At 42.4% G+C, this 23,537-nt stretch overlaps 1 protein-coding gene across 1 annotated transcript in view; it reads right to left on the bottom strand.

The window, feature by feature from the left end:
- Positions 1 to 9,717: 9,717 nt before the first annotated feature.
- ALG11 (ALG11 alpha-1,2-mannosyltransferase) overlaps positions 9,718 to 23,537 on the bottom strand; it is a 180,858-nt gene continuing 167,038 nt past the window's right edge. The window contains exon 4 of the mRNA XM_044071672.1: positions 9,718 to 10,316. Coding sequence (XP_043927607.1) covers positions 10,039 to 10,316 — 278 coding nt within the window. The 3' untranslated portion in view covers positions 9,718 to 10,038. The remainder of the gene's footprint in view (positions 10,317 to 23,537) is intronic.

The raw sequence follows: 23,537 nt of genomic DNA, 5'->3' as shown, positions 1-23,537 counted from the left end.
AAGACTCAAAATAATGCAGGAAATAGTGACCTGAAATAAAGTTTTATTCTCTAGAGTCTAATGGAATGAAGAAAAGCATTTCTTATTAGTTCGAGCTTGTAATGAAAAGTCATAATTCACATAAACCATGGGTCTCCAACCTTTAAGATTGGTTCCTTCTTCCACAACATTTAAAGCATTTCTACTTTTACCTAGTATGTCTGCAGTTTAATCCATATAGGCTCATAGGTAAGTACTAGGCTATCTGCCCAAGGGCATTTATAAGCCTAGCCAGAGTGTGTTGGCTTTTGCCACCCCCTTAGATTAGTTCCCTGTGCCTCTGACCAGAAGAGCAACTGCAGTGAACCCCAGGGTAAATTTTCTGTTTCCCATCCACCTGTCAAGGTTTCTCTTGAAGAGTACTAGTAAGGGGCTCTGCCTGATGTACATTGGAATCGTGTTCCAAAGCATGGGGAGTCTGTGAGTCAGGAATCTATCCCTCCAGCACGTCCTATTTATCGTTGTGGTAAGGTTTATATCCCTAGAGCGTGTGGCTCTCAGGGATTTGTTTTTTTTTAGGTAGAGCATATCCATCAATTCTTGGTTGGACATGACCTTGTATGTCAAGCAGAGATCACCTCTGAGTAAGTGGTATGCAACAGAGTACAGCTAGAGTTTCTTTAGTTGGGCTGCATATGTCATCTGTTTGAGGTCAGTAATCCCCTTGGTGAGGTTCTTTTGTGGTCTTTCCAGCTGTTGCAGGGGTCTTGTAAGGTACATCCCAAATGGGGCGTTGTATTCTATAATGGGTCTAACAAGTGATGAGTACAGAGGCACAATAACCTCCTTTGTTCTGGATGCAAACCCTTTTGAGATTAGGTGAGCCACTTAGAAGGATTTTCTAACCACCTTGGCAATATGATTATCAAAGGAGAGATTGCTATCTACTTGGGTCCCCAGATCCCTTATTACTTTTTCTGTATTTAGGGGACTACCACCTATGTGGTAGTTTGCAGGTACTTTGTTTTTCCAAAGGGGATGACTATGCACTTTTTGGCATTCAGCTTGAGGCCATGATTTTGACACCAGATATCCATCTCAGTGAGACCCTTCTGGAGGGTGTCTGTATCAGCAGGGGAATCAATTATGGCCCCTAGTTTGCAGTCATCTGCGAACTTGGTCAGCCAAAGTCTTCCTGTGCTTGCCTGTACCTCTGAGAAGTATATACCGAACAGGAGGGGTCCTAGGACTGAGCCCTGGGGGACGCCACTTGTAACTGGTTTAGAGTCAGACCTAGAGTCTGCAACTCTCACCATGTGGGTTCTGTCCATGAGCCAATTTGCAACCCATCTTGTGACGTAGGGGTTAATGTTCAGGTTGGTGAGTTTGTCTATAATACCAGAATGGGGAATGGTGTCGACAGCCTTTGCAAGGTCTAGGTAGGTTGTGTGGACCTCCTTACTCTCTCATCTAATGCCATGGTAACTGTCACAAAGAAGTCCACCAGGTTTAGGAGGCATGATCTGCCCTTAAAGCCAAACTGGGTGGGATCCAAAGTTTGGAGGTTCCCAATGTCTCTGTTAATGAGTTCCAGGATGATGTGCTCCATAGCCTTGCAGACCAGGCTAGTCATGCTTATAGGGCGATAGTTCCCAGCGTCCATTGTGGTGCCACCTTTGTGGAGTAGGATAACTGTTGCTGTGCGCCACTCTGTGGGTACGTATCCTGTAGAGAGGCTTGAGTTTGAACAGTGTATTTAGGTGAGGGGTTAGTTCATTTTGGAGCTCTTGTAAGACACAGCCTGGGACACCGTCCGGTCCTATTGAGGCTGTGTTTTTGGCTTTGGATAGGGCTGTTTTAACCTGTGTATCAGTGATTGTCGGGGCCTTACATTCTTCTGGTATGGTTATGGGCCCTTTAGGGGGTGAGAGGGGTGTGAAGTTTGCACTGAACCTGTCTGCCAAAATGTTGGCAATATCAGTTGGTTCAGTGTATTTTATGCCATTCTGCACAAACTCGGAGCAGATCTGAGAGTTTCCAATTAGATTCTTGACATAGCTAAAGAACGCTTTGTGGTTATCTTTGGAGACCTTGCCAATTTTTCTTTTGAAGCTAGCCCTGGATGATTTAATGAGGGATCGTAGTTTCTTGCTGATACTGGATCAGGGATGTCTTTCTTTCTAGGGATTTTGCTCTTATCTGTACTAGTTTCCTCCTTCTATTGTAGAGCCTGTTTATGGCACGTCCACCAGACTGGTTTCCTTTTCTTGGAGGAGTGAGTCTTGGTTTTACTTGGGATAGCACAATCCATGCATTCCTGCAGATGATCACAGAGTGCCTTTGTATAGGTTTCAGCAGCTTGGACAGCACTGTCCATTGGTGTGGGGGCTGTGAACCTTTCCACCTCGGTCTTAAGCAGCGTGAAGTTTGCTTTTGAAAGGTTTTTCATGGTGGTTTCCTTGATTGGGGGTGGGGGCGGAATGTGAATATCCAGAGTGATTAGTTTATGGTCTGATCTAACCAGCGAGGGGTTGACTTCAGGTGTGGAACACTGGTCGCCCATGTTGGTGATGACCAGGTCCAATATGTTGTTCCATCTGGTGGAGGAGTTGACCAATTGATCGAGTTAATACATTCTGGGAAGCGTTGGGCAAGGGAGTTAGTACTTGAGTAGTTCTCCCAGTTAATGTTTGGATAGTTGAAATCACCCAGTATTAGGGTATTTGGTAGGACCTTCATATTTCCCAGTGTCTCCAGAAATGTGGAATGGGGGTCCTGGGTCATAGTGGGTGATCTGTAGCAAGCTACAATTTGGATTGCAGTTTTGCCCGTTGTTAGTTGCACTTGGATGATCTCTGATGCATCGTGCTGCGCCACTAACCTGGAGGTGTGAGTACCCTTGATGAATATGGATACACCCCCGCCTTTTGTGTTTTGGTCTGGGTTCTGTGGCCGAAAGGTATGGTATGAGTTATAGCCTGGTAGTGCTGGGGTGCTTTCCCATGCCTTAAACCAGGTTTCTGTTACTGCACAGATATCATTGTTCTCCATACTGAGGAGTGCATGCATTTTGAGGTTTAGACTTCTGGCGTTGAGTAACATTATCCTCAGTTTTTGGTTACTTGTGCTATTTATGGTGGTGGGTTTGTCTTTTGAGCCTTGCCTAAAAAAGGCACTATGGGGGTGGCAAGAGCCTTTGCCAGTATTCAAAAGCCTAAGGGTGACAGGTGCAAGCCATCTCTTGCGAAGCAACGAGGCTTGTCGAGCATGTCATCCCAGGCAGACAGATACTGGATCCCCTTTGAATGACACTTGGCTGCTTTCTTACTTTCAAATTAAGAATATCTACTCTCTGCTCTTTCTATTTAATATCAGCAACAGAAAGACTATCCTGCATGCTCAGTCAATTTACCATAAAGTCTTTACAACAGTTTGTTCTCATACTGCTGTAAACCTCAATTAGTGTGATCTATCCTCAAGTTCAGACAGTTTCTGTGCCATTGCTCTTATTTTAATTGTTGTTTCACCATTTTTTCTTTCATCAACTTTTTGGCAGTTTGCAAACCAGATACTTCCTCTGAATGTCCGGGCCTTTTACTGTTTGTCTCTATAATTTCCAACAAGAAACTGCACCTTGGAGTGCATCTGATCCATTTTTCTCTGTAGGGTTAGTGTGGAATTATCTGCTTCACCTGCCATTACTCTCTGCTTTTCCCCACCTGTACTCCATCAATCTGCTTCCCACCTCTGAGTTTTCACAGATGAGCTTCATTTTACTTTACTTTTACTCTTCTTTGTTGACTTCCATCAATTTAACTATTTACGGTAGTTTGAAGGCTTCTGTTTATGACCCTCTCTACTCACGGCTTTCTTTTTAGCAGTTTACACTACCACTACCATCTTGAAATCTCTAATGAGATTATTTTTCTGGCACACTAAGATCTGTTATAATAATTCTGATAACAAATGTCCATTTAATACAAATGTGATATTTTCCTTCTGGTAGAAGGCTGAGGTATACTGATCAATTATATGTGTGTGTTGTTTAGTCAAAAGGTCTAAAGCCTCTGTAGGTCAAAGTCTCAATGACACTCCTTAGTTCTCAAGCACATAAAACATTTTTACAGCTATAAACTTATGAACCTTACGTAAAAGCCAGTTTATTCTGAAAATTTATCCTCAAAAGTTCTATTCCAGTTATAAAAAATCAAAAAGAGTAAAGTAATAAAATGAAGTGTACCTGTTTGTTTGCACTTTTTTCTAATGAATAATACAAATTACCTCATTGATAGTTTCTGCACTGTCGCATCTCTGAACACAGAGGTTTTAGCCAACACTGCAGTTCACTCAACTGCAGTATCAAGACAGCATTAACATATGGTTCAACAAGGGAAATAGTGTAGTAATCTCTATGAGATGGAGCTGACAACTTTGTGTCTCACGCTGGCCAAGAGGGAAAAAAATATATAATGGCCAAATTACCACCGAGAGAGGACATGTAGAGTGGGGAGAAAGGCCACTAAAACATCCCTGCACTCAAGAACAGAACAAAGATGACAGAGGACAGGGTACTAGATCACTAACAGTCCTAATAATGGCCTCTGCCAGACTGTCAAATGACAGTGACAGCAGGTGCCACGCAGACATAGGTGTATCAGGCTAGATGTACCAGAGTGGAAGAATCACCTTCAGCATGAAACTCCAAGTTCAAATAACTACTGAACATGCCAAAGTTTTTTAGTCTGCCACTTAAACATTTGTAACATGTGCCATGGCAGTAAAGACTGGAAAAACTGGACAAAACACGATCGGAAGACATCCTCTCAAGTTAGAGTTGAAGCTTCTGATTCTGAAGGAAGCTAGTTAGTTTTGAGGGTGTTTATCAGTAGAAGCAAGAGCTGGAACGTTCAATGCAACTGGGGCTGGCAAAATGCTTCCTAGGACAGCTTAGAAGTGCAGTCCTGTTAAAGTCTTTACAAAGGGAACCGCTTTGTGAGTCATCTGCTTCTCCCAAACAATGAAGATACTGGGTGTTGCCTGTCAGCAATTGGTACATTCCTGCCAAAGACACATGGATCAGAAGACCTTTCTCACATTATCAAAAATGACTGGAGGTCTAAGCCCAAAATAAGGAATACCATTTTTCAATAAAATTTCCCTAAAAAAACTCTTAACAAGAACCAAAGGAAGGAAAAGAAGCGTGTACGTTTTTACTCACTGTTTTCAAAATCTTCTGACAAAGTGTGTGCGCATACACAAGCAGCCTGGGCCAATTTTTCTTCACCTTTACTGAAGGGTGGTAAGGAATACCTCAAGAAACAGGGCAACAACAGTGCATGGGAAAACAGGTGGGGTTTTAAGAAGCTTAGTAATGTTTTATATGCTGAGTTGTCCTAATGTCTGTGGCATTAGTCCTTTGTTACAGAGAATGAACTTCAGAGCAAAAAATACTAGAAACCAATTTTTACTGGGCCAGCAGGGACAGAGCAGTAGAAATGCAGGGCATATACTCAGAGGCACTGGCTAGAACACATTACATAAGCAAACAAACAAAAGTGGATAATACATTGGTAAACAATCAATTTAATTAGAGGTAAAATGTGTCCATTATCTTCTCATCCTTCCTCCCCCACACAGTCGGAAGGCTTTGCTGCACAGTAGGTAAAAATTCATATCCTCCTACCTGTTCTATGTATACTAGCCAGCCCATTGGAATGGACTAGTAGTATCACTACACTAGAACACCCTGGCACTCCAAGGGGACTATACAGAGCTTGTCTATTGCACGCCAGTGCTTCTAAGGAATATGCAAACCAGGAGGAATTCCACAATGGTCCCGAGAAGAAGCCAGGACATGCTCAGTACAGAGAGGGAGGAAAAGAAAGACCTGACCTAAGTTCTTTGTGGACAGCCATGAGACACAAGAAGTGCAGTGACTAAGAGATGATGACTCTGAAGGCACAGGTGATATTCAGAACCCTGAAGGCATGTAATGAAAACCACACAGATAATTGGTGGTGTAAGGTCCAACACCTATAAGAGAAGTGCCTACATACATCGCTGTAAAAACACCTGTGGAATGTGCTCACCATCTCTCAGGTCTCTAGGAGTCTCAAAATAATGCTCAGTAGCAGTTAAAATCTAAGCTGGATGCACTGATACCATCTCTCAGATGAAAGGAATGTTCAGAGTCTACAACCAACAGCAATGGACAGACCTAATGCAACTCTTCTACAGTGATACTGAAGAAGATGGGACTATTATGATCAAAGTGCATTTGCCAGATGCAAAGCTAACCGTCAACAGAGTGTTGGTTCCAAGGATGGCTTCTGTAAAACAAGATGAAGTCTTCATAATTTAAGTGTTTTGGGGGGGGGGTACTATGTCCCCACTCCTCTCCATGTGAAGGCTCTTCCCCCCCCACACTCCCAGTCTCTAAATATACTATACCAAAAGTCAAATGTGTGCTTGGCACAAAGTCCCCTTACAGGAAATGTTTGTTCTAAAACATTTTTATTTTACATTTTATTGACAATGTTATTCCCACTAGGCATTGACTTACTTTCATGCAAGACCAGAGGTGGTATCCATAGTGAATAGATGAGCTTTGGCCGGGGCACTGGGGAAATTCCACTACTTTTCAGTAAGTTATCTTTTACACTCATCTTAGCACCCACTTGACTTGGATGGAAGGTACTTTGAACTGACTTCATATCTGAAGGATGAAACACTTAGTGCAGCACTGCCCTTTTGCTGCTATAGTGCTAATATAGGGAAAAGAATTCAAGCACCTGGTTTGGTAATAGTAATCACAGTCTTCTCATCTCCAGCATTAAAGGCAAGTGCCACTAACACGAAGAAATACATTCCACAGCAATATAACACATCTGTAAGGTGGCCTACAGTAAAAATAGCACTGTATGACAGGGGGGCATCCCTGGTAGCTGCAAGGAAGTAAGTGGTAAATGGTGCTGTGTGCTAGGTGCAGAACACCAGCAAATATATGTATTTCAGAGTTTGACAACAGGCAAACATTAATAAAAATTTTGAGTGCAGAAGAAAGGACAAAGGTTAAAACTGTGTCCATGAAGTACAGCTACCCAATGGAAGGTCACAACTCAATGCTCTAAGCTGGTTTTGACTCATCTGACTTAAGTACAAGGAAAGATTTGTAATAAAACCTAGTCCAATCTCTAAAAAGGAGATTCAGAAGGTCAGAAGCTCCACCAAACCCATGGATGTGTAAATGGAAGATGGCAAGTTGGAGGGACAAGATCATTTCCAAACTGTGACCTCCATGGAATACATAAAGTTCCCTGGAATTAAATTTATCAGCTCTCCAGCTGGACTAAACCAGGGTAAAAAAGTCTTCCTAACAAAGACAGTCCTAACTCACAGAATACTACTTTTGGGATAGCTGAGAGACTGATGCTGACATTGCTACTACATTTAATAAATGTTCAAAGAGAGAACCAAGAGAAGAGTGAGCCTCCTTTCACTTGGCAGCTGTGCAAACACGACTTTTTACAAAAAGGAAAGTGTCTGCAGCAAAGCCTTGGTGGCCATACATCTCTCAAATGGGATCTTCCCAAAAAAGGGCAAAACAGACCCTATAACTGACATCCCAGATGATGTTCAACTCCTCACTGAAAGAACAGCCTGGGGAAGATGGTTCTGCACAGGTAAGCAATTACAGACAAAGGCCTTATCAGAGCAACAGCAGAATCAACATTTACCACAGCAACAGACATCAGTTGCTGTGCTCAAAGATTTTATTACAGCAAAGTGTTTTAGGGCCACCGGCAGAGAGGCAGCTTTCTCTAGGGTCTAATCTACAAGGCTGTGAGAAAGCACTTATGAAATCACAAGCTTTTGTTTCCTTATTGTGTTCTACAATGGAAAGTTCATGGGATCTCTGTAATCAATGCTAAGCTAGCAAAATAATGAAGGCAACAGTTTTGGATGACTCTCCAGAAATTCACACAATCCTATGGAAGTGTAAATAAAAAAAAAAAAAAGAGACTACTACACTGAAGGCTTAAAAGCATGCAAGTCCATTGCAAAAATGTCATCATAAAGGATGGGTTTCATAGCAGGAAATGGACAAGATTCTACCTTAGCCTGCAAGCAGACATTGAACTACAATGCAAATAAGAGAAAGAATAAAAAGACAAAACTACAGTTGAGGTCATCAACCTCAATGAAAAAAAAAATATTTATGAAAGAACCTAGTACACAGAAAGGGCTTCCTACTGTAAATGTTTGGAGTTTGAAAAAGGAAGCTCAACCACCTCAGACTTGGTCAAGGAGGACTCTACTGGCACTCATCTTTGGGAAGACCTGGAAAGTAAGAGCAGAATCACATGGCATAATGAGCTGGCCAGTGACAGCTCATTAGAAATGGTTTGAAGTCTTCACAGCTGGTTTAGTAGTATACACCTGTCTAAGGGTGCCTTGTTGCACTCACTCAGTAATCTGCCATCAACAGTCAAATTCTTTAGAATCTAATGCTGCAGGTAAGTGTTCCGACTAGAACAGCACCTCTGCTAGAATTCCCAAATTATCTGTTGTTTCTTCGCTTTGGCAATTTCTTGCAAGAAGGTACACTTCAGTAATGTTACTCGGTTTCATACGGCTAGGAGTTTTCTAATGTGGACAACACCAAAAAATAAATGGAGTAAAAAGCAGAATAATAACCACGAAGAATTAACACCTCCGGTTTTAATTAAGGAAGTGTGGTCCTGTAATAGGAAAACAAAACAGCCATTAGGGGGATTGGGAATGAGACCCATCAACACGAGACCAATGTCAAACAAAAGGCATCAAAAAGCATCCCCCATCATCCAGACCCCAAACCTGTGCCACATTCTGGGAATCCAGAGTCAGTCTTCCCATCTAGAATAGCTGTAAAGATGCAGGTTAAGATGAGTAGATTGTATTTAGCTCCCAAGACAGAGTACTTGGAAGTCACTTCTTCAACCTAACTCTGCTACTTCAAAAAATGCACTCCCCCTTTGTATCTAATTAGAAGAGAACCAAAAATCAGAGGGATTGGAACTGACAACGAGCTCAGCTTCCGAATCCTTTACACCATACTCTTACTATTCAACTTATAAGCTGTTTGCAGAGCCGTTCCATTTCCATAGGAGAATTGGACTCCAACCCATCAAATTACTGAGTAATTAAGAAAAGTCCGAAGCTTGTCACACCTCTTACGTTGGTAGCAGTGTCTGTACAGAAAAAAAATCAAGCTTCAGTCTTGGTAACAAATATAAAGTTGATCTAACAGAGAACCACAAGAGCAACATGTTGTCTTATGCTTCTTAAGCACAGAAAGAGTGTACCTTCCTGCAGCAACTGGAATGATACCCACAGTGAGCAGATGGAACAGAACTAAGATTCTGGGAATAATGTAAAAAAGATGAGCTTGTTAAACTAGCTGTGGACATCAGCTTAAGCCAATCTATTCAAACCCTCCCCATTACAGCCCTCAGTAAGAAATTTGAGAAGCTAGGCTGAAAGCATGGTATGGAATTCAACAAGATTTAAAACACTGCAGACAGCTCCTCAAAGTAAGATCATAGTATCTAAAAATGTTCTCGCCAATCAGAAACTGCTAACATATAGTAGGACTTTTAGATAATTTTCAATTTAGATATTAATATCTAGTGGAAACCAATTAATTATAATCATACACAATGATTACAACATTCTGTAAAGTGCACCATACAACTCAAATTTTGTTACGCAAAACATTCAGATAAGTTTGCATTTAATATGATTAAGTCTGAATATTGCTTAATCTCTGATACAGATTCAAGAACAAAGATGAAAGTCGAATCATTTCAATTAAGTGTAAATCTTGAAACTGTAAAAAGTCTGATGACTGTATATTAGTAAATAAAGCTGCTACTATATTTCACCGTCTTCACAGAAGAACAATATCCTTATTATCCCACCACTGAGAAGTACTGCATGCAGTCTGCTAGCACTGCTAAACATGATCAGCAGAGAAGTCTCCGTGTATACTGGCATACTGTCAAAATATGTCATCCAGAATTACTTTGAAGTAATTAAAGACTCAACAATCATCAGAAAATGGTCTTCAAACTCTTGGTCTGAAAACCTGCTCACAGACAGACGAGCATTTTGCCTGATCTCCAGTCGCTTTTCTGGACTGAGTGACAGAATACTGTCCATAGCAGCAGCAAAGCTATCTTCATCATCAGCCAGAAACCCAGTCTGTCCTCCTTCATAAGGAATGACTATGTCTAATTTTGGACCTCCGGAATTGTGTGCTAGAATGACTGTTCCTGCCGCCATACATTCAACCACCCCTAGGAAAGAAAAAGAAAGAAAACGCATTCTGTTAATACAGGACAACATATACTTTAATGAAAATAAATACTAAATCTTTGTGATCTTCAAACACATGTCATTCTTTCACTTAGCCTGCTCACCGTATCTACAAAATATGCTCCAAATCATTCTCTCGCACTCTCACACATACATATCTATCACACATACATATCTATATATATACATAAATATATATATTTATATATATACATACATATATATATATACATATATATATATATATATATATACATATATATATATATATATATATACACACACACACACACACACCTACGTCTAGATATATATCTACATTTATATAAAATCCACATCACAACTAGGAACCAGCACTCTGTACTCAAACAACACTGAATAGAAATTAATTTATATTCCCAATAAAATTTTCATTTGTGAAAAGCAGTCTGGCCAACATTAGCGACTAAAGCAGACCGGTTTCGTCCACTGGCGTCATCAGTGCAAAACAAGAAGTTATGTACTCACCATAACGTTCGATGTATGTAGTCCATCTCGCCTCACATTCTTACCAGTGGGTTTGGAGCCGAACCTCTGCTCTGACTCAGCCATACTCTAGCTCGAAGTCTTTCAATTGGCTGGGCTAAGAAGGTATCCCATGTTGTACTGCTCCCTTTTCCTAGATCTAGTTTGCGAGCTCAATCACGCACTCTCCACACATAACAACACATAGAGAAGGAAGAACATACGAACCATAAAGGAATTTTGAAACCAGACCCAATCTCTAGGCCCTCCAGGGTGGGAGAAGGCGGGGGGTGTAAGTAAGAATGTGAGGCAAGATGGACTACATACATCGAACGTTATGGTGAATACATAACTTCTTGATGTTGTATAGTCCAATCTCGCCTACATTCTTACCCGTGGAACAGCGTCACCAGCACCTGAATCCTGAGAGGCTCAGTGGAAAATACTCCTGAGCACTGTGTAACCAAAGGAAGACCTGCCTCTAGACACCAAATCTAACTTGTAGTGAGTAACAAAGGTGTGAGGAGAGGCCCATGTAGCCACAGCACAAATATCATCCATAGACAACCTGGCCTGAAAGGTTGTAGATGTAGACACAGATCGGGTAGAGTGAGCCTTCACTCGAAATGGTAGATCTCCGCCACCTGAAGCATAAATGAAGGAAATACAACTATAGATCCATCTAGGCAAGGTGACTTTGGAAACAGAAGACCCAGTCCTGTTTTCTGAAAATGAGACAGAAACAACTGATCCAATTTTCTAAGATCCTTTGTTCTATGCAAATAGAATCGTAATTGTCTGTGCACATCCAGCTGATGAAATTTAAATTCTGCCTTGTTCGAGAACTGTGGAAAGAATACAGGTAGTTCAATGGATTGGCTGAGATTACTAACTGAAGCCACTTTCGGTAGAAAGGAAGGGTTTGGTCTGAGAGAAACCTTGTCCTTGTGAAAAATCAAGTAAGGTGGTCTGATAGATAAGGCTTGAAGCTCTGAAACACGTCTGGCTGAAGTGATGGCTACCAAAAAGATGGTCTTCCAAGTCAAATATTTTAAATCACAAGTGGCTGCAGGCTCAAAGGGGGATGAAGTGAGACATTGAAGAACAAAATTCAAGTTCCAAGGCATAACTACGTCAAAGACTGGAGGGCAAAGCAGCATAGTGCCCTTCAGGAATGTCTTACAAAGCCTATGTGCCATGAGTTTAGGCTCATCAGCAACGTGAAAAGTGGAAATAGCCACCAACTTGACCTTAATAGTTGCAGCTGCTGATCCCTGGTTGAAAAGCATGGAGAGAAATTCCAGGACTGATGAAATTGGAGCTGTATAAGGATCAATTTGTCTTGCATGCGCCCATATGGAAAATCTTTTCCATTTACTGGAATAGATTTTTCTGGTGGAAGGCTTATGGGAGGAAGACAGAATATGAATCACTTCCAGTGAAAAATGATGAAGCCTGACTAATGATGGAAGTGCAGAAGCCAGGCTGTTAACCAGAGGGTCTGAAGAGAGGGATGGAGCTGCCCTGACATGAGTCAGAAGATCTGGTTGTGGGTCCAGAATCCAGGGAGCATCCATGAGGTAGGGCTGGAGAAAGGGGAACCAAATTGAGGGGGCTGGCAAATAGGTTGCAGCAAGGCTGACCCCACCTGTGGAAAATCTGGTCTGCAACCTGACTGTTCAGGGACCACTCATGAGGCATCAGAATAGCTCTGCTCAACCTGTCGGCAATCAAATTGGACTTCCCCGGAATGTGCGTTGCTACAAGAAAACGTTGGGAAGACACTGCCCACTGCCACACTCCCATGGCCTCCCTGCAAAGGAGATACAACTTGGTTCCTCCCTGTTTGTTTAGAAACCATACCACCGACATACTGTCTGAGTGGATCGCAATTGTCCCGAGAGGAAGAAAGCTCTGAAGTGCTTGCAGTGCTAGTAGCATTGCTCTCATCTCCAGGACACTGATATGCAGATGCATCTCGTGTTCCTGACACGTGCCTTGAACTGTCCTGCCTAGATAATGCCCCCCCACCCCATCTGGGAGCCATCCGTGGTCACTGTGGCAACCGGAGGGGACGGAACAAAGGGTTTTCCCGCATTGAGGTTGCTGGTGTGAAGCCACCAGTGAAGATCCTGCTTCCACCTGTCTGTGATTATTATAAGATGAGAAAGCGGAAGATGTTGTAGAGACCACTGGGCGAAGAGTAGCCACTGAAGGAGCCTCATGTGCAGCCTCGCCAGAGGAACCAGCATAACTGTAGCAGCCATCGTCCCCAACAATTTGAGGACCAATCTTGCCTTCACTCTTCTCAGAGGGAGCAATGCATACACCTGTTGCTGCAAACATTGAAACCTTTCTTGTGGTAAAAATACCCTCATGAGCACGGTGTCTAACTCGGCGCCTATAAAGGTGACACTCTGCGAGGGCAACAAGGCAGACTTTTCCCAGTTTAGAGTGATGCCCAATTGTTGACACAGTTTGATAGTGGCATCTTTGGTTTGTAGTAGTAGATGCCTGGTGGTGGCAGAAAGGGGCCAGTCATCCAGGTACAAAAACACTTGGAATCCTTGACGTCTCAAGTGAGCCATCACCACTGCCATACATTTGGTGAACACCCTGGGGGCTGTGGTGAGACCAAAGGGCAGGGAGTGAAACTGAAAATGACTGGCTCCCAGCCGGAAGCGTAGATGACTTCTGGATGCCCTGTCCATCTTTATATGGTAGTAAGCATCCTTGAGGTCGATGGAGCACATCCACCCTTCTTTTCCCAACAATGGAAGAATAGATTGCAACGTGACCATTCAAAACTTGAACTTCTTCACATGGATGTTCAATCGGCTGAGATCCAAAATGAGTCTCAGGTCTCCTGTCCTTTTCGGCACCAAAAAGAATCTGGAGTAAGTCCCTAATCCGATCTGGTCTGAGGGGACATGCTGGATGGCTTCCTTTTTCTAGCAGCTTTAAAACCTCTGAAGCTGCGGAATCCCTTTGATTGGGTGGAACATCTGGGATTTTTTTGATCAGAGGGGGGTTGAAGAGAAGGGAATGTGATAGCCTCCGGAAACTATTTTTAATGCCCATTGGTCCTGGGTGATACCTTGCCAGGCCTCTGAGTATAGTGAAATGCGACCTCCGACTGTCTCCGGAAACGCACAGTCGGGCCTCCCATCAGGAGCGCTGGTAGGGAGAACCACAAAAGGAATTGCGGTCTCCCTGGTTATGTGGGCCTCCTCTGCCTCTAGGGCGATGTCTACCTGAATTACCACCCCCTCCCCTGCCTCTGGAGGGGGACTCACCTTCTGCGTCATGAAAAAAACCTCTTCGATTTTTTGAATCACATTTTCCCACTCCTCTGGGTCTTAGGATAAGGCCTAGAAGAAAGGGAAAAACGGACTCCCACAGCAGACAGAGTTTTTCTCTCTTTCTCGCACCTAGTGAGAGCGTCTTTCACCTTGGTTCCTAAAAGTAGGAACCCTCAAACGGGGCATTGGTGAATGTAGACTTGAAGGCCTCCGCGAAATTACAGAGGTGCATCCAGGAGTGTCTCCTAAGAGCAACTCCCGAACTCACTGCCCTACCCACTCCTTCGGCTGCATAAGAGATCAGCCTTATGGAGGAGTTAGCAATAAATTGAGGGTAGACATCTGAGCTTTGACCTTCTGAGCCACTGCATCAGAAACGTTACCCTGCAGAATATCTCCAAGCTCTTTCAGGTGATCTCTTTGAAGCCGTGTAAAATGTGATAAGTAATTCAGTAACCGCAGAGTAAAGGCCGCTGAAGAAAACATACGCTTCCCATACCGGTCCATGGTCCTAGACTCCTTGTTAGGGGGATGAACGGTAGACAAAGTCTCAGCCAGTTCCTTCTTGGTGGCCGCTGCCACCACCATGGCATCTACAGGAACTCCCTTGGATAGAAACTCTTTGTCAGAGGGGGCGGACAAGAATTTGTTGGGTCTCCTGGGGAATGGTTCCACAGAGTCAGGGGTTTCCCACACCCTTCGACAAACCAGATCCAGAAGTTCATCGAAGGGTGGAGATACCCAGGAGGCAGAGGGCTGAGCCCCAAAGGCCTTCAGGAACGACAACTCTTCCTCAGAGGGAGTTTTGGAGGGCTAGTCACCCCTCTGCTTCAAAATCTCTAGGATATCACAGAAAGAGACATCCTCAGATGACGACTTGGGGGTCCCCTCAGATTCCTTAAGGTCGGTGTCTGATGTAAGGGACTCATCTTGGGAGTCGATGTGCTTCCTCTTGCACGTTCTTTTTCTGGGTGGCTCCTCAGGCAAAAACTCTGAGGGGCCCTCAGAAATAAGGGGACCACTCATGGGGGTATCCTGAGGCCTTGGGTCTCTGCTGTCAAAAGATAGAGGGCGATCAGAGACCCACACCGGAGCTGGAGGGGACAGAGTGTCAGTGCCGAATGATGCCGCTGAGGACCTGGCCAGCGCATTCCACATGACCTCGAAAGCTGGTCCCTCCGGCTCCAAAGATCGACCAGCCGATTAAGACCTTGGAGCAGAAGGGACCAGGTCCGAAGCAGGGGTCAGGCTCCCCCGAGCCGAAGCACCGAGAGGGAGGCTAGGAGCCGAAAAGTGTCCCGAGGCCTCCCCCTCGGGTCCGACCAAGGAACCATGAGTCCTGAACCCCGTGGACAGAGCCGATGGGGTTGGAGCGGAGACCGGAGCTGATAACTCAGGATGGGCTATCGCAGCCGACCTAGGGACATCAGACGGTGCCGACCACTCCAGCTCCAAAAGTTGATATTCGCTTGGAGGAGGAAGTATCGACGCTGGCTGGGTGACAGGCTCCGGAGCCGACTGGGCTGGAGCCGAAAACAATTTAGCCAGTACCGGTGACTGGAGCAGTCTCTGTACCACTCTATCGACATCCACATCAGAAAGAGTCCTGGAGGACCTAGAAGATAAGGAAGGAGATCTAGACCTCCTCACCGAAAGAGACCTGCGAGGAGGAGAGACCGGCCTAAAATTTGGAGACTGGCTCTGAACTAGCACCTCTGTCACCAGCTCCGAGGGACTTGGAGCTGAAGCAGGTTCTGTTGATGCACTAACTTCCTTCGGCACCGAAGACAGTGGAGCCGAGGATTCCACAGTAGATTTTGCAACTTTCTCCGGAGGCTCCGAGGATACTGATGGAGCTGGAGATTGCTTTTTTGCCTTGGAAATTTTACTCTTAGAGGGAGAGGACTTGAAGCTAGAAGCCCTCTCCAAATCCTCCTTGAAGGAGGGTTTCAGAAGTTTTTCAAAATTAGTTTGTTTTTCCTCTCCTGAAGAACACGCGGGCTAAATGCATGGCAAAATGTACAAGATTCTTGAAGGTGAATCGCCCCCAGACAATAAACACACACAGAGTGCCCATCAGTAATTGACATTTTGTAATCACATTTAGTACATTTCTTAAAGCCCGAGGGCTTATGCTCTTTTGTATCCTTAGACATAGTAGAAAGAAACTAAAAAGCCACCAACCATTAATATAGAAGCCACAAGCGCGGGAACTAAAGAAAACAACACACACCAGAAAAAGACCTCTAACTTAAGCGGTCCCAACAGGAACAACAGGGAAAGGACTAGGTCCTCTAACTTAAACGGCCCTAGCCCGAGGGATAGGTACCTACTAAACAAGAAAAACACAGAAAAAACAGGGATGGACTAGCTCCTCTAACTGAAATGGGCCTAGCCCGTTAGGAAACAGCTAGCAGGACATCACAAAAAGAACAATACCACGGAGAAAAAACTGTACACAAGATTATCAAAACCAGTACACACACACACAGCTATGAAAATAGCTTTTGAAGCAAGAATATCTCAATGAAAGACAAAAAGTTATACTTAGCCACAGCCAAGAGCGAGACCACATCTATGCTATATGAGCGGCAAACGAGATCTGGGAAAAGGGAGCAGTGCAGCATGGGATACCTTCTTAGCCCAGCCAACTGAAAGACTTCGAGCTAGAGTATGGCCGAATCGGAGCAGAGGTTTGGCTCTGAACCCACGGGTAAGAATGCAGGCGAGATTGGACTACATAACATCAGGCAAGTACAATGGAACATACACATCTAGAAAGAGAAAGAAGGAACCATCAGCCAGAGGGCAACAAAAGAAAAAAAAAAGAATGGGAGAAAGAGGGAGGGATAGACAGAGGGAATATTTTAACACTAAAAAGTAGGGCATCTACCATTATGTTAGAGCCTTACAAAATTGTACCATGTCCTTCCCTATCACTGCTGCAGTACGCCTTACAAAAGGGAGAGTATGAAAGATACTGAAGCAGATAGAAGAGCTCTACAAAAATCCATGGATGATGGACATAATAAAACCTGACCTAGCCCTACAAATCATATCTAGCTTGTAATGCTTAGCAAAGGTATGCACAGAAGACCAAGTAGCAGCTTCCAAAATGGACTGAACATCTAGACCCTTGGAGAAAAAAAGCTCCAGAAGAGGCCACTATGCTAGTAGAAGGAGTACAAGCAGAAGAGGGAAGCTGCTTGCCTTGAAAAGAACAGCAAAAACATATGGCTTTAGAAATCCAAGAGGAGATGGTTTGCTTAGAAACAGCTAAATCCAATTTTTTGGTATGAAAAGAAACAAAAACCTATTCAGAGTTCTTAATATCCTTAGCTATATCTAAATAATGTCCAAGCTGTCTATGCAAATCTAAGGAATGTAGAACACACACACTTCTATTTTCAGAAGGAAAAAAGGAAGAAAGATAAATGGTCCAATTCAAGGCTAAGACTTTGACCACTTTATGCATAAAGAAAAACTGGTCCAAAGGGATACTATCCCTGTGGAAAGAAGCAAAACAAAAAATGAAGGGACCGCCATAAGATCATGCAACTCAGAATCTCTTGGTAGAAGTCAGAGCCACAACAAGACAGTTTTCCAAGTACACAACTGCAAGGTAGAAGAAGCTGCTGGTTCAAAAGATGGCTGGGTCATATTCTCAAGAGCAATTAGCTTTCCTGGAGGCCTAATATGAAGGACAACTTTCAAAAGAAATTTAACCTCAAATCTGTGGGAAAGTGGCGGATCCAAAATCAGACACAAGTGAAATCATGCCACTATTTATGGGGATCTTTTGTAACAGAGACATACATCTGGACTTTTTCTGAAGTGGATCTTCCACCTTAATAAGTCTAGGAGGTGCCATACCCAGTCTAACTTCAGTGAGTAAACCAGAGACTTCCTCCCTTACAAGAATCTGGGGAATCTATCTAGGCCCCTCAGACATGAGCAGTGGATCACTCTTCTCGTCTGCAGCAGATGTAGGTTTGGCCTTAGCAGACGTCCAGATAGCTAGCCCTGTGTCAACCTCTAACAGGGTCATGACAGAGGGAGCAGGCTTCAGGATCAGACGGTCCTCAGGTTCTACATCCGACCCTATGGAGACATCCAGCAGAGGCTGGACAGCAAAAGTTTCTAAACAGAGCTTTTTGGACTTCTTTTTGGTAAGCAGCTGAATGTCTGTAAGGCAGAATTGGAATCCATAGTTCTCTGAGTTAACAACTTCAGATGTTGGTTTTCTGAATACATGGATAAAGAGGACAGATGGCTAGCAGCATCGTGGGTAGAAAATCCTGGCAAATATCACACTGTAATAGTGGTCAGTGCCTAAACCGTAAAGGCACTGTTCATGTCTGTCTTTATGGGGAATCTGTCTCGCACACTCACATTTCCCTTTTCCTGGAGGGCAAGCAGGGGCGGCTCGTGGCATCGGACTGCCGGACTGCAGCCCCCTCAACTAAAAAGAATAAAGTTTCAAGAAGTGTTTAAAAAAAAAAAAAAAAAACCTAAGTCCGCAACTCGGAAGTATGCGCATGCGCAGTGCGCACTTTAACCGCCTCGGGCTGTGGCGGTTTTAAACATCTTTTTTTTTTTTTTTTTTTTGATTGCAGCCCGGAGGGGTAATGAAGGCATCATTGTGATGCCCAGAAGTCTATGCGGTTCCAAACCGCATAGAATTAGAAGGGGCTCGGACTGCGACGTCCGCAGGCACGTCATGACGTGCTTGCTAAGTTGCTGGGCTAAATGCTGCTGATTGGTTGTCGCTCTCTTCCCGGGCTTTATGTGCTGGGAAAAGAGCGAGAATCAGTCAGTTCAGTTAGCTTCGAGCTTCAGCTTTCCTTGCTTTGTGGATTGTTTCGTGATCTTTTTACTTTTTTTTTCGGATTTTACGTTTTTATTTTGGGTGGATTTTGTCAGCTGTGCTAGAAAACAAAGGAAGAACAGAAGAACAAGAAGAAAGAAAAAGAAAAGTACAGAGTGAAGGTGCAGAATTAAGTAAGTAACAACTTAGGGTTGCCACCTTTTCAAATGCCCAAAGTGGGACATTTTTGGTACAAACATCAGATTTTGCAGGGCGAAACATAAATAAACATACAAAATAACTACTTTTATAGGTTTTGCGTTAATGTTTAATACCACGTTCTTACATTTAAGACATTTCTTTCATTAACTCGTACAAAATGAAGGTTTGAAGAAAAAATTGGCGCACCGGTATTAATGCAGTACCACAACATTGCCCTTGGGTATTACTTTTTCTTGTGGTTGTAAGCAAAGGCACTAATTATGTTTTCATCTGGCTCAGGTAGATGTTATCTATCTTACACGTCCTCGATATTTTCACAATCATCTAAGAAGCTACAGATTCAAGTGAAGTGCGACTTTTGAGAAATAATTATAGGGGGGTGACGCCTGCAACTTTTTTTCCTTCCTAAATGTACTGAGGGGTATGTGTTTTGACGTCAAAGTCAGCTGGTCAAGAACTTTTAAAAAGCTCTTAACACCAGCTTCAAGTTACAAAAAAAGTTTTGCATCTTCCTCACTTTGGAAAAGGAGAGGTTTAAAGACAAGTTTCGGACTGTGGGCGTAGTTAATATTTTAACAACCATACTTAGCATTTCAGGCACTGGATCTGCAGCTAACAGAAGTAAGTTTGTACCCTTTAAACTATTTGTAAAGGTTTCCAGGACTTTTTATTTGCCATCATTGGGGAAAGGGATGATTATTGTGTATTAGTATTCAGAATGAGCTGCCAATGACAAACTAACGAGTTTGCAGAGAGATAATGAAGCAGTTACTAGTGATAGAACTGACTAGAGTTAAGCAGTGTGGATGTTTACAAAATGATGTCAACTACCCGAAGTGGCCATTTATTCCCAAGTATACAAAGTGCCTGGAGAATGCACGGATGAATAAGGAAAATGTCTCTGTGAACAGCTGAGCTAGGCTATTTAATTGTCTTTAGAAATTAACCACGGGTCTTTGTTGTTGTCTTCTTTTTTAATCCCCAATCTCTTTGCACTATACAGTCTGTCTTAAACCTCTTAGACATTTCTTGTGTGATATGAAAGCACTGGTACATCAACAACTTGTTTTTAAATAAAGAACAATCAGAGAAGCATTATGTGTGTGTGTGTGTGTGTGTGTGTGTGTGTGTGTGTGTGTGTGTGTGTGTGTGTGTGTGTGTGTGTGTGTTTGTTTGTGTGTGTGTTTAAATCTACCTACCTCACACTCTATGTTAATTTACATAGATAGGTATACTAGAAATAATAAAACAAGATCAAGAGAAATAGGCTTTCAGGTGACAGAAACATTAATCTACGGAAAACGGTGAAGTGTGCGAAACTCAATGACAACGTATAGCTCATTACAGAAAAGTAGAACATGGTGTTAAAGAAAGTTGCTGTATGTACTGAGTGGGAACCGAAACACGTTTTCAGCTGGGTGGCTAGTGCAGTATATTGTTTGGCTTCCAGTGCGTGCTACAGTAACTTAACAGGAGGTGGCTCCAGACGTGAAGGTAAAGGTGGCTGGAGTACCTTCAAAAGGTGATTCTTGCTTGGAAATCATACCTCTCAACTCTGGTGGACTGTAGAAGTTTGAGTAGACTTTTATGATGGAAATGTTCTGAATTGGCAGTTTTGTCATTATTGGTGCATGCATTTTGTTTCATTGTTTACTGGAAAAGTGTTCAGAACAATAAATTTAAAATGCCCTCTAACAACTGTACTGTATTGTACAAGAAATATAACAATACAATCAGGAAGGTGTATCAAAGAGCATGTGTATGTTTCGTGTTCAAGGGGCCTATGATTTGAAAACAGCCCAAAGTTAATCTTTAGCATTGAATGTGGGTTTCAATGAATTAGAGTTTCAAGGGCAGAGAAGTTTTAATGCCAAGTCTATTTTCATTGTGAGACAGCATTGCTTTGTTTAACAGATATCTTACTTAGTGTTTGTGCTGTAAAATGCAAATAAAACTCAAATGAAATCCAAATCATCGCAGAAGTAAAGCAGTATGTACATTACAGTGTTTATGGTAAATAGGGCGAAATAACCAAAGAATGGGACATTAGAATGGCTGCAGGGGGGAAGCTCCATTCGACCATGATTTTGTGAAGGGGGAAGGGCAGCCCTGACTGAAATATACCTCTCAACTGTCCAGATTTTTTTGCAAAATTAATAGATTTTTGCTTCTTATTTTTGTTTTGTTCCTCATAAAATTTGTGGTTTTCTGGCAAATCATTTAGGAATGAAGTCACTAAATAATGACAGACATTGAGTTTCAGACGTCATAACCTTCTGAAAAATGCATGCTAAAGCAAGATCTGTTATACTATCAACTGTCTTAAGTTTATACAAGAGCAATTTTTAGCACTGTTTGTATGTTTCCCGAATATATTTGGCCTTGTCCAGATTTCCTGCATTAAGAGGTTGAGAGGTATGTGCAAATAAATCACTTTATAGAATTAGGAATATCCAAGCCTCTCAACTGTCCCCAATTTTGGCTCAAAATGTTGCTCTCCCCCTAATAATCCCTCTGCAAAATGGCAATTTTGGAAGAAAATGTCGAGGGTTTACAATTATAAATAACTGTAATGATCAAAGTTATAGATTACTTTTATTTCAGAAATGCATGCAGATCCTCTTATTTTGTCAGCTGCTCAAGTTAACAGTGCTAATATTAAAAAGGTGTCCCTTCTTTGACAGGTTCCCAGCTATATTGTGTGGCAATTTTATATTTTTGCATCACATTTTGGCCTTCTTTTCATAAAATTGTGTTTTTTCTGGCAAATTAGTGGCAAATCATTAAAGATTGAAGTTAGAAAATAATGGCAGACATTTGAGTTTCAGATTTTTAGATTTCATACCCTTCAGAAAATTCATACTAATGCAAGGCCTACTAGTATTCTATTATCTTTTTAAGTTTATAAGAGCAATATTTAAAAATTGTCCTTATTTTTGGGCCTGTGTCCCATTTCTATGTATGGCTTTGTCCAGATTTCTTGCTCTGAGGTTGAGAGGTATGAGTGTCAGAGCCATCACCGTCAGCCAAAGGCATTTCAAATTGTGACCTACTTGTTGCACCTCACTCCCCCATGTAGTGACTCTAGATGTGTCCAAGCAAGGCAAGGAGCAGTTATGCAGTGTAAGTGTGCAGAGTATCCCCCATCCAATGTAGATACAAGTACTACAGTGGCTTTTCATCTGTCCTTGATTTTGCAGAATGTTCTGGTTTTCTGTCAGATTTTTATACTGTTGATTTAAGCTTATTATTATTCAGAAAATGCATGCTGTTGCAGTGCCTTGTTGCTCTGTGTAAGTAGCAATGCTTTAATGACCATCAGGTAAGCTTGTTGGAGATTGTAAGATGCTAGTAAGCTTTAATAAGCATATTGTTAAAGAATTACCAACATTGAAAGCCTTTTCGTTATTGCCATGCAGAGAATATTTACTTAACTAGATAACGTATAAGCCTTAGGTATTGAAATACATATGACAGTATTTGTAATAAAGGACAGTATTTCAGTTTTTTCAGAAGCTCATTACATTTGCTGGAGACTTGCAGTCATCCTTGCAGGCTTTACTCGTAAACTAAACAGAATGCCAATCTATCATGCGTGGTCCATAACTTGTGCAGTAATCCTTTAAGCAATTTATCTTGAGCTTGTTTCTTGTTAGCTGTTCATTTTTTACTTTGATCATGGCTTCCCCATGAAACAAGTAGATAGTTGTTGTCTGGCAGTAGGTAGTTTTTGGATAAGAAACATTTTTACAAGTGCGGGTATCACAGAGATTGCTATTTTCACCATGTTACTTGGTAATTTTATAAAGCTGAATATAAATTAAAATTAGAACTGCAGTGCAAGGAGAAGTGGTTTGAGTTGAGTGCTGCTTGTTTTGTTTTTTTATACTTGATTTTGATTGGCATTCCAGTAATGAATTTAAAAAGTAATTTATTTTTTCATGCCTCACAACCTTTGTGTTTTCATCTAGATATTAAGTAAGTTGTCATGTAGCCAATGCACTGAAATATTTTTTCTTCAACACTTCATTTTGCCTTGATTGGACTCTCGTAATGACTTGCACCAAGGGCAGCGTATTTAATTAAAGTTCCAGTTGTTGTGGTTTTCAGCATAGCTCCACCCCTCTCTAGTTTGCCACACCCCTTCCCGATTGGCTCCACCCATTCATCTGTCTCCTGCAGCCCCCCTTTAATTTGAAGTCAGCAGCCGCCACTGAGGGCAAGTAAACCAAAACAAGAAAAAAAAAGGAAGGGCCTTCAATGGGGGATACTTATCAGCCTTCAGCTCAGGAGCTGAAATGACAAGATGGACAACTCATGGAACAAAGTCAAAATCATCATTCAAACTGGCAGCAAAGAAGTTCTAA

Source organism: Protopterus annectens, chromosome 5.part0 (genome assembly GCF_019279795.1).
Source record: "Protopterus annectens isolate FY-2018-M chromosome 5.part0, PAN1.0, whole genome shotgun sequence".
Classification (NCBI taxonomy): domain Eukaryota; kingdom Metazoa; phylum Chordata; order Ceratodontiformes; family Protopteridae; genus Protopterus; species Protopterus annectens.
Note: the sequence above shows the minus strand (reverse complement) of the source record. Positions and strands in the feature narration are given on the sequence as shown.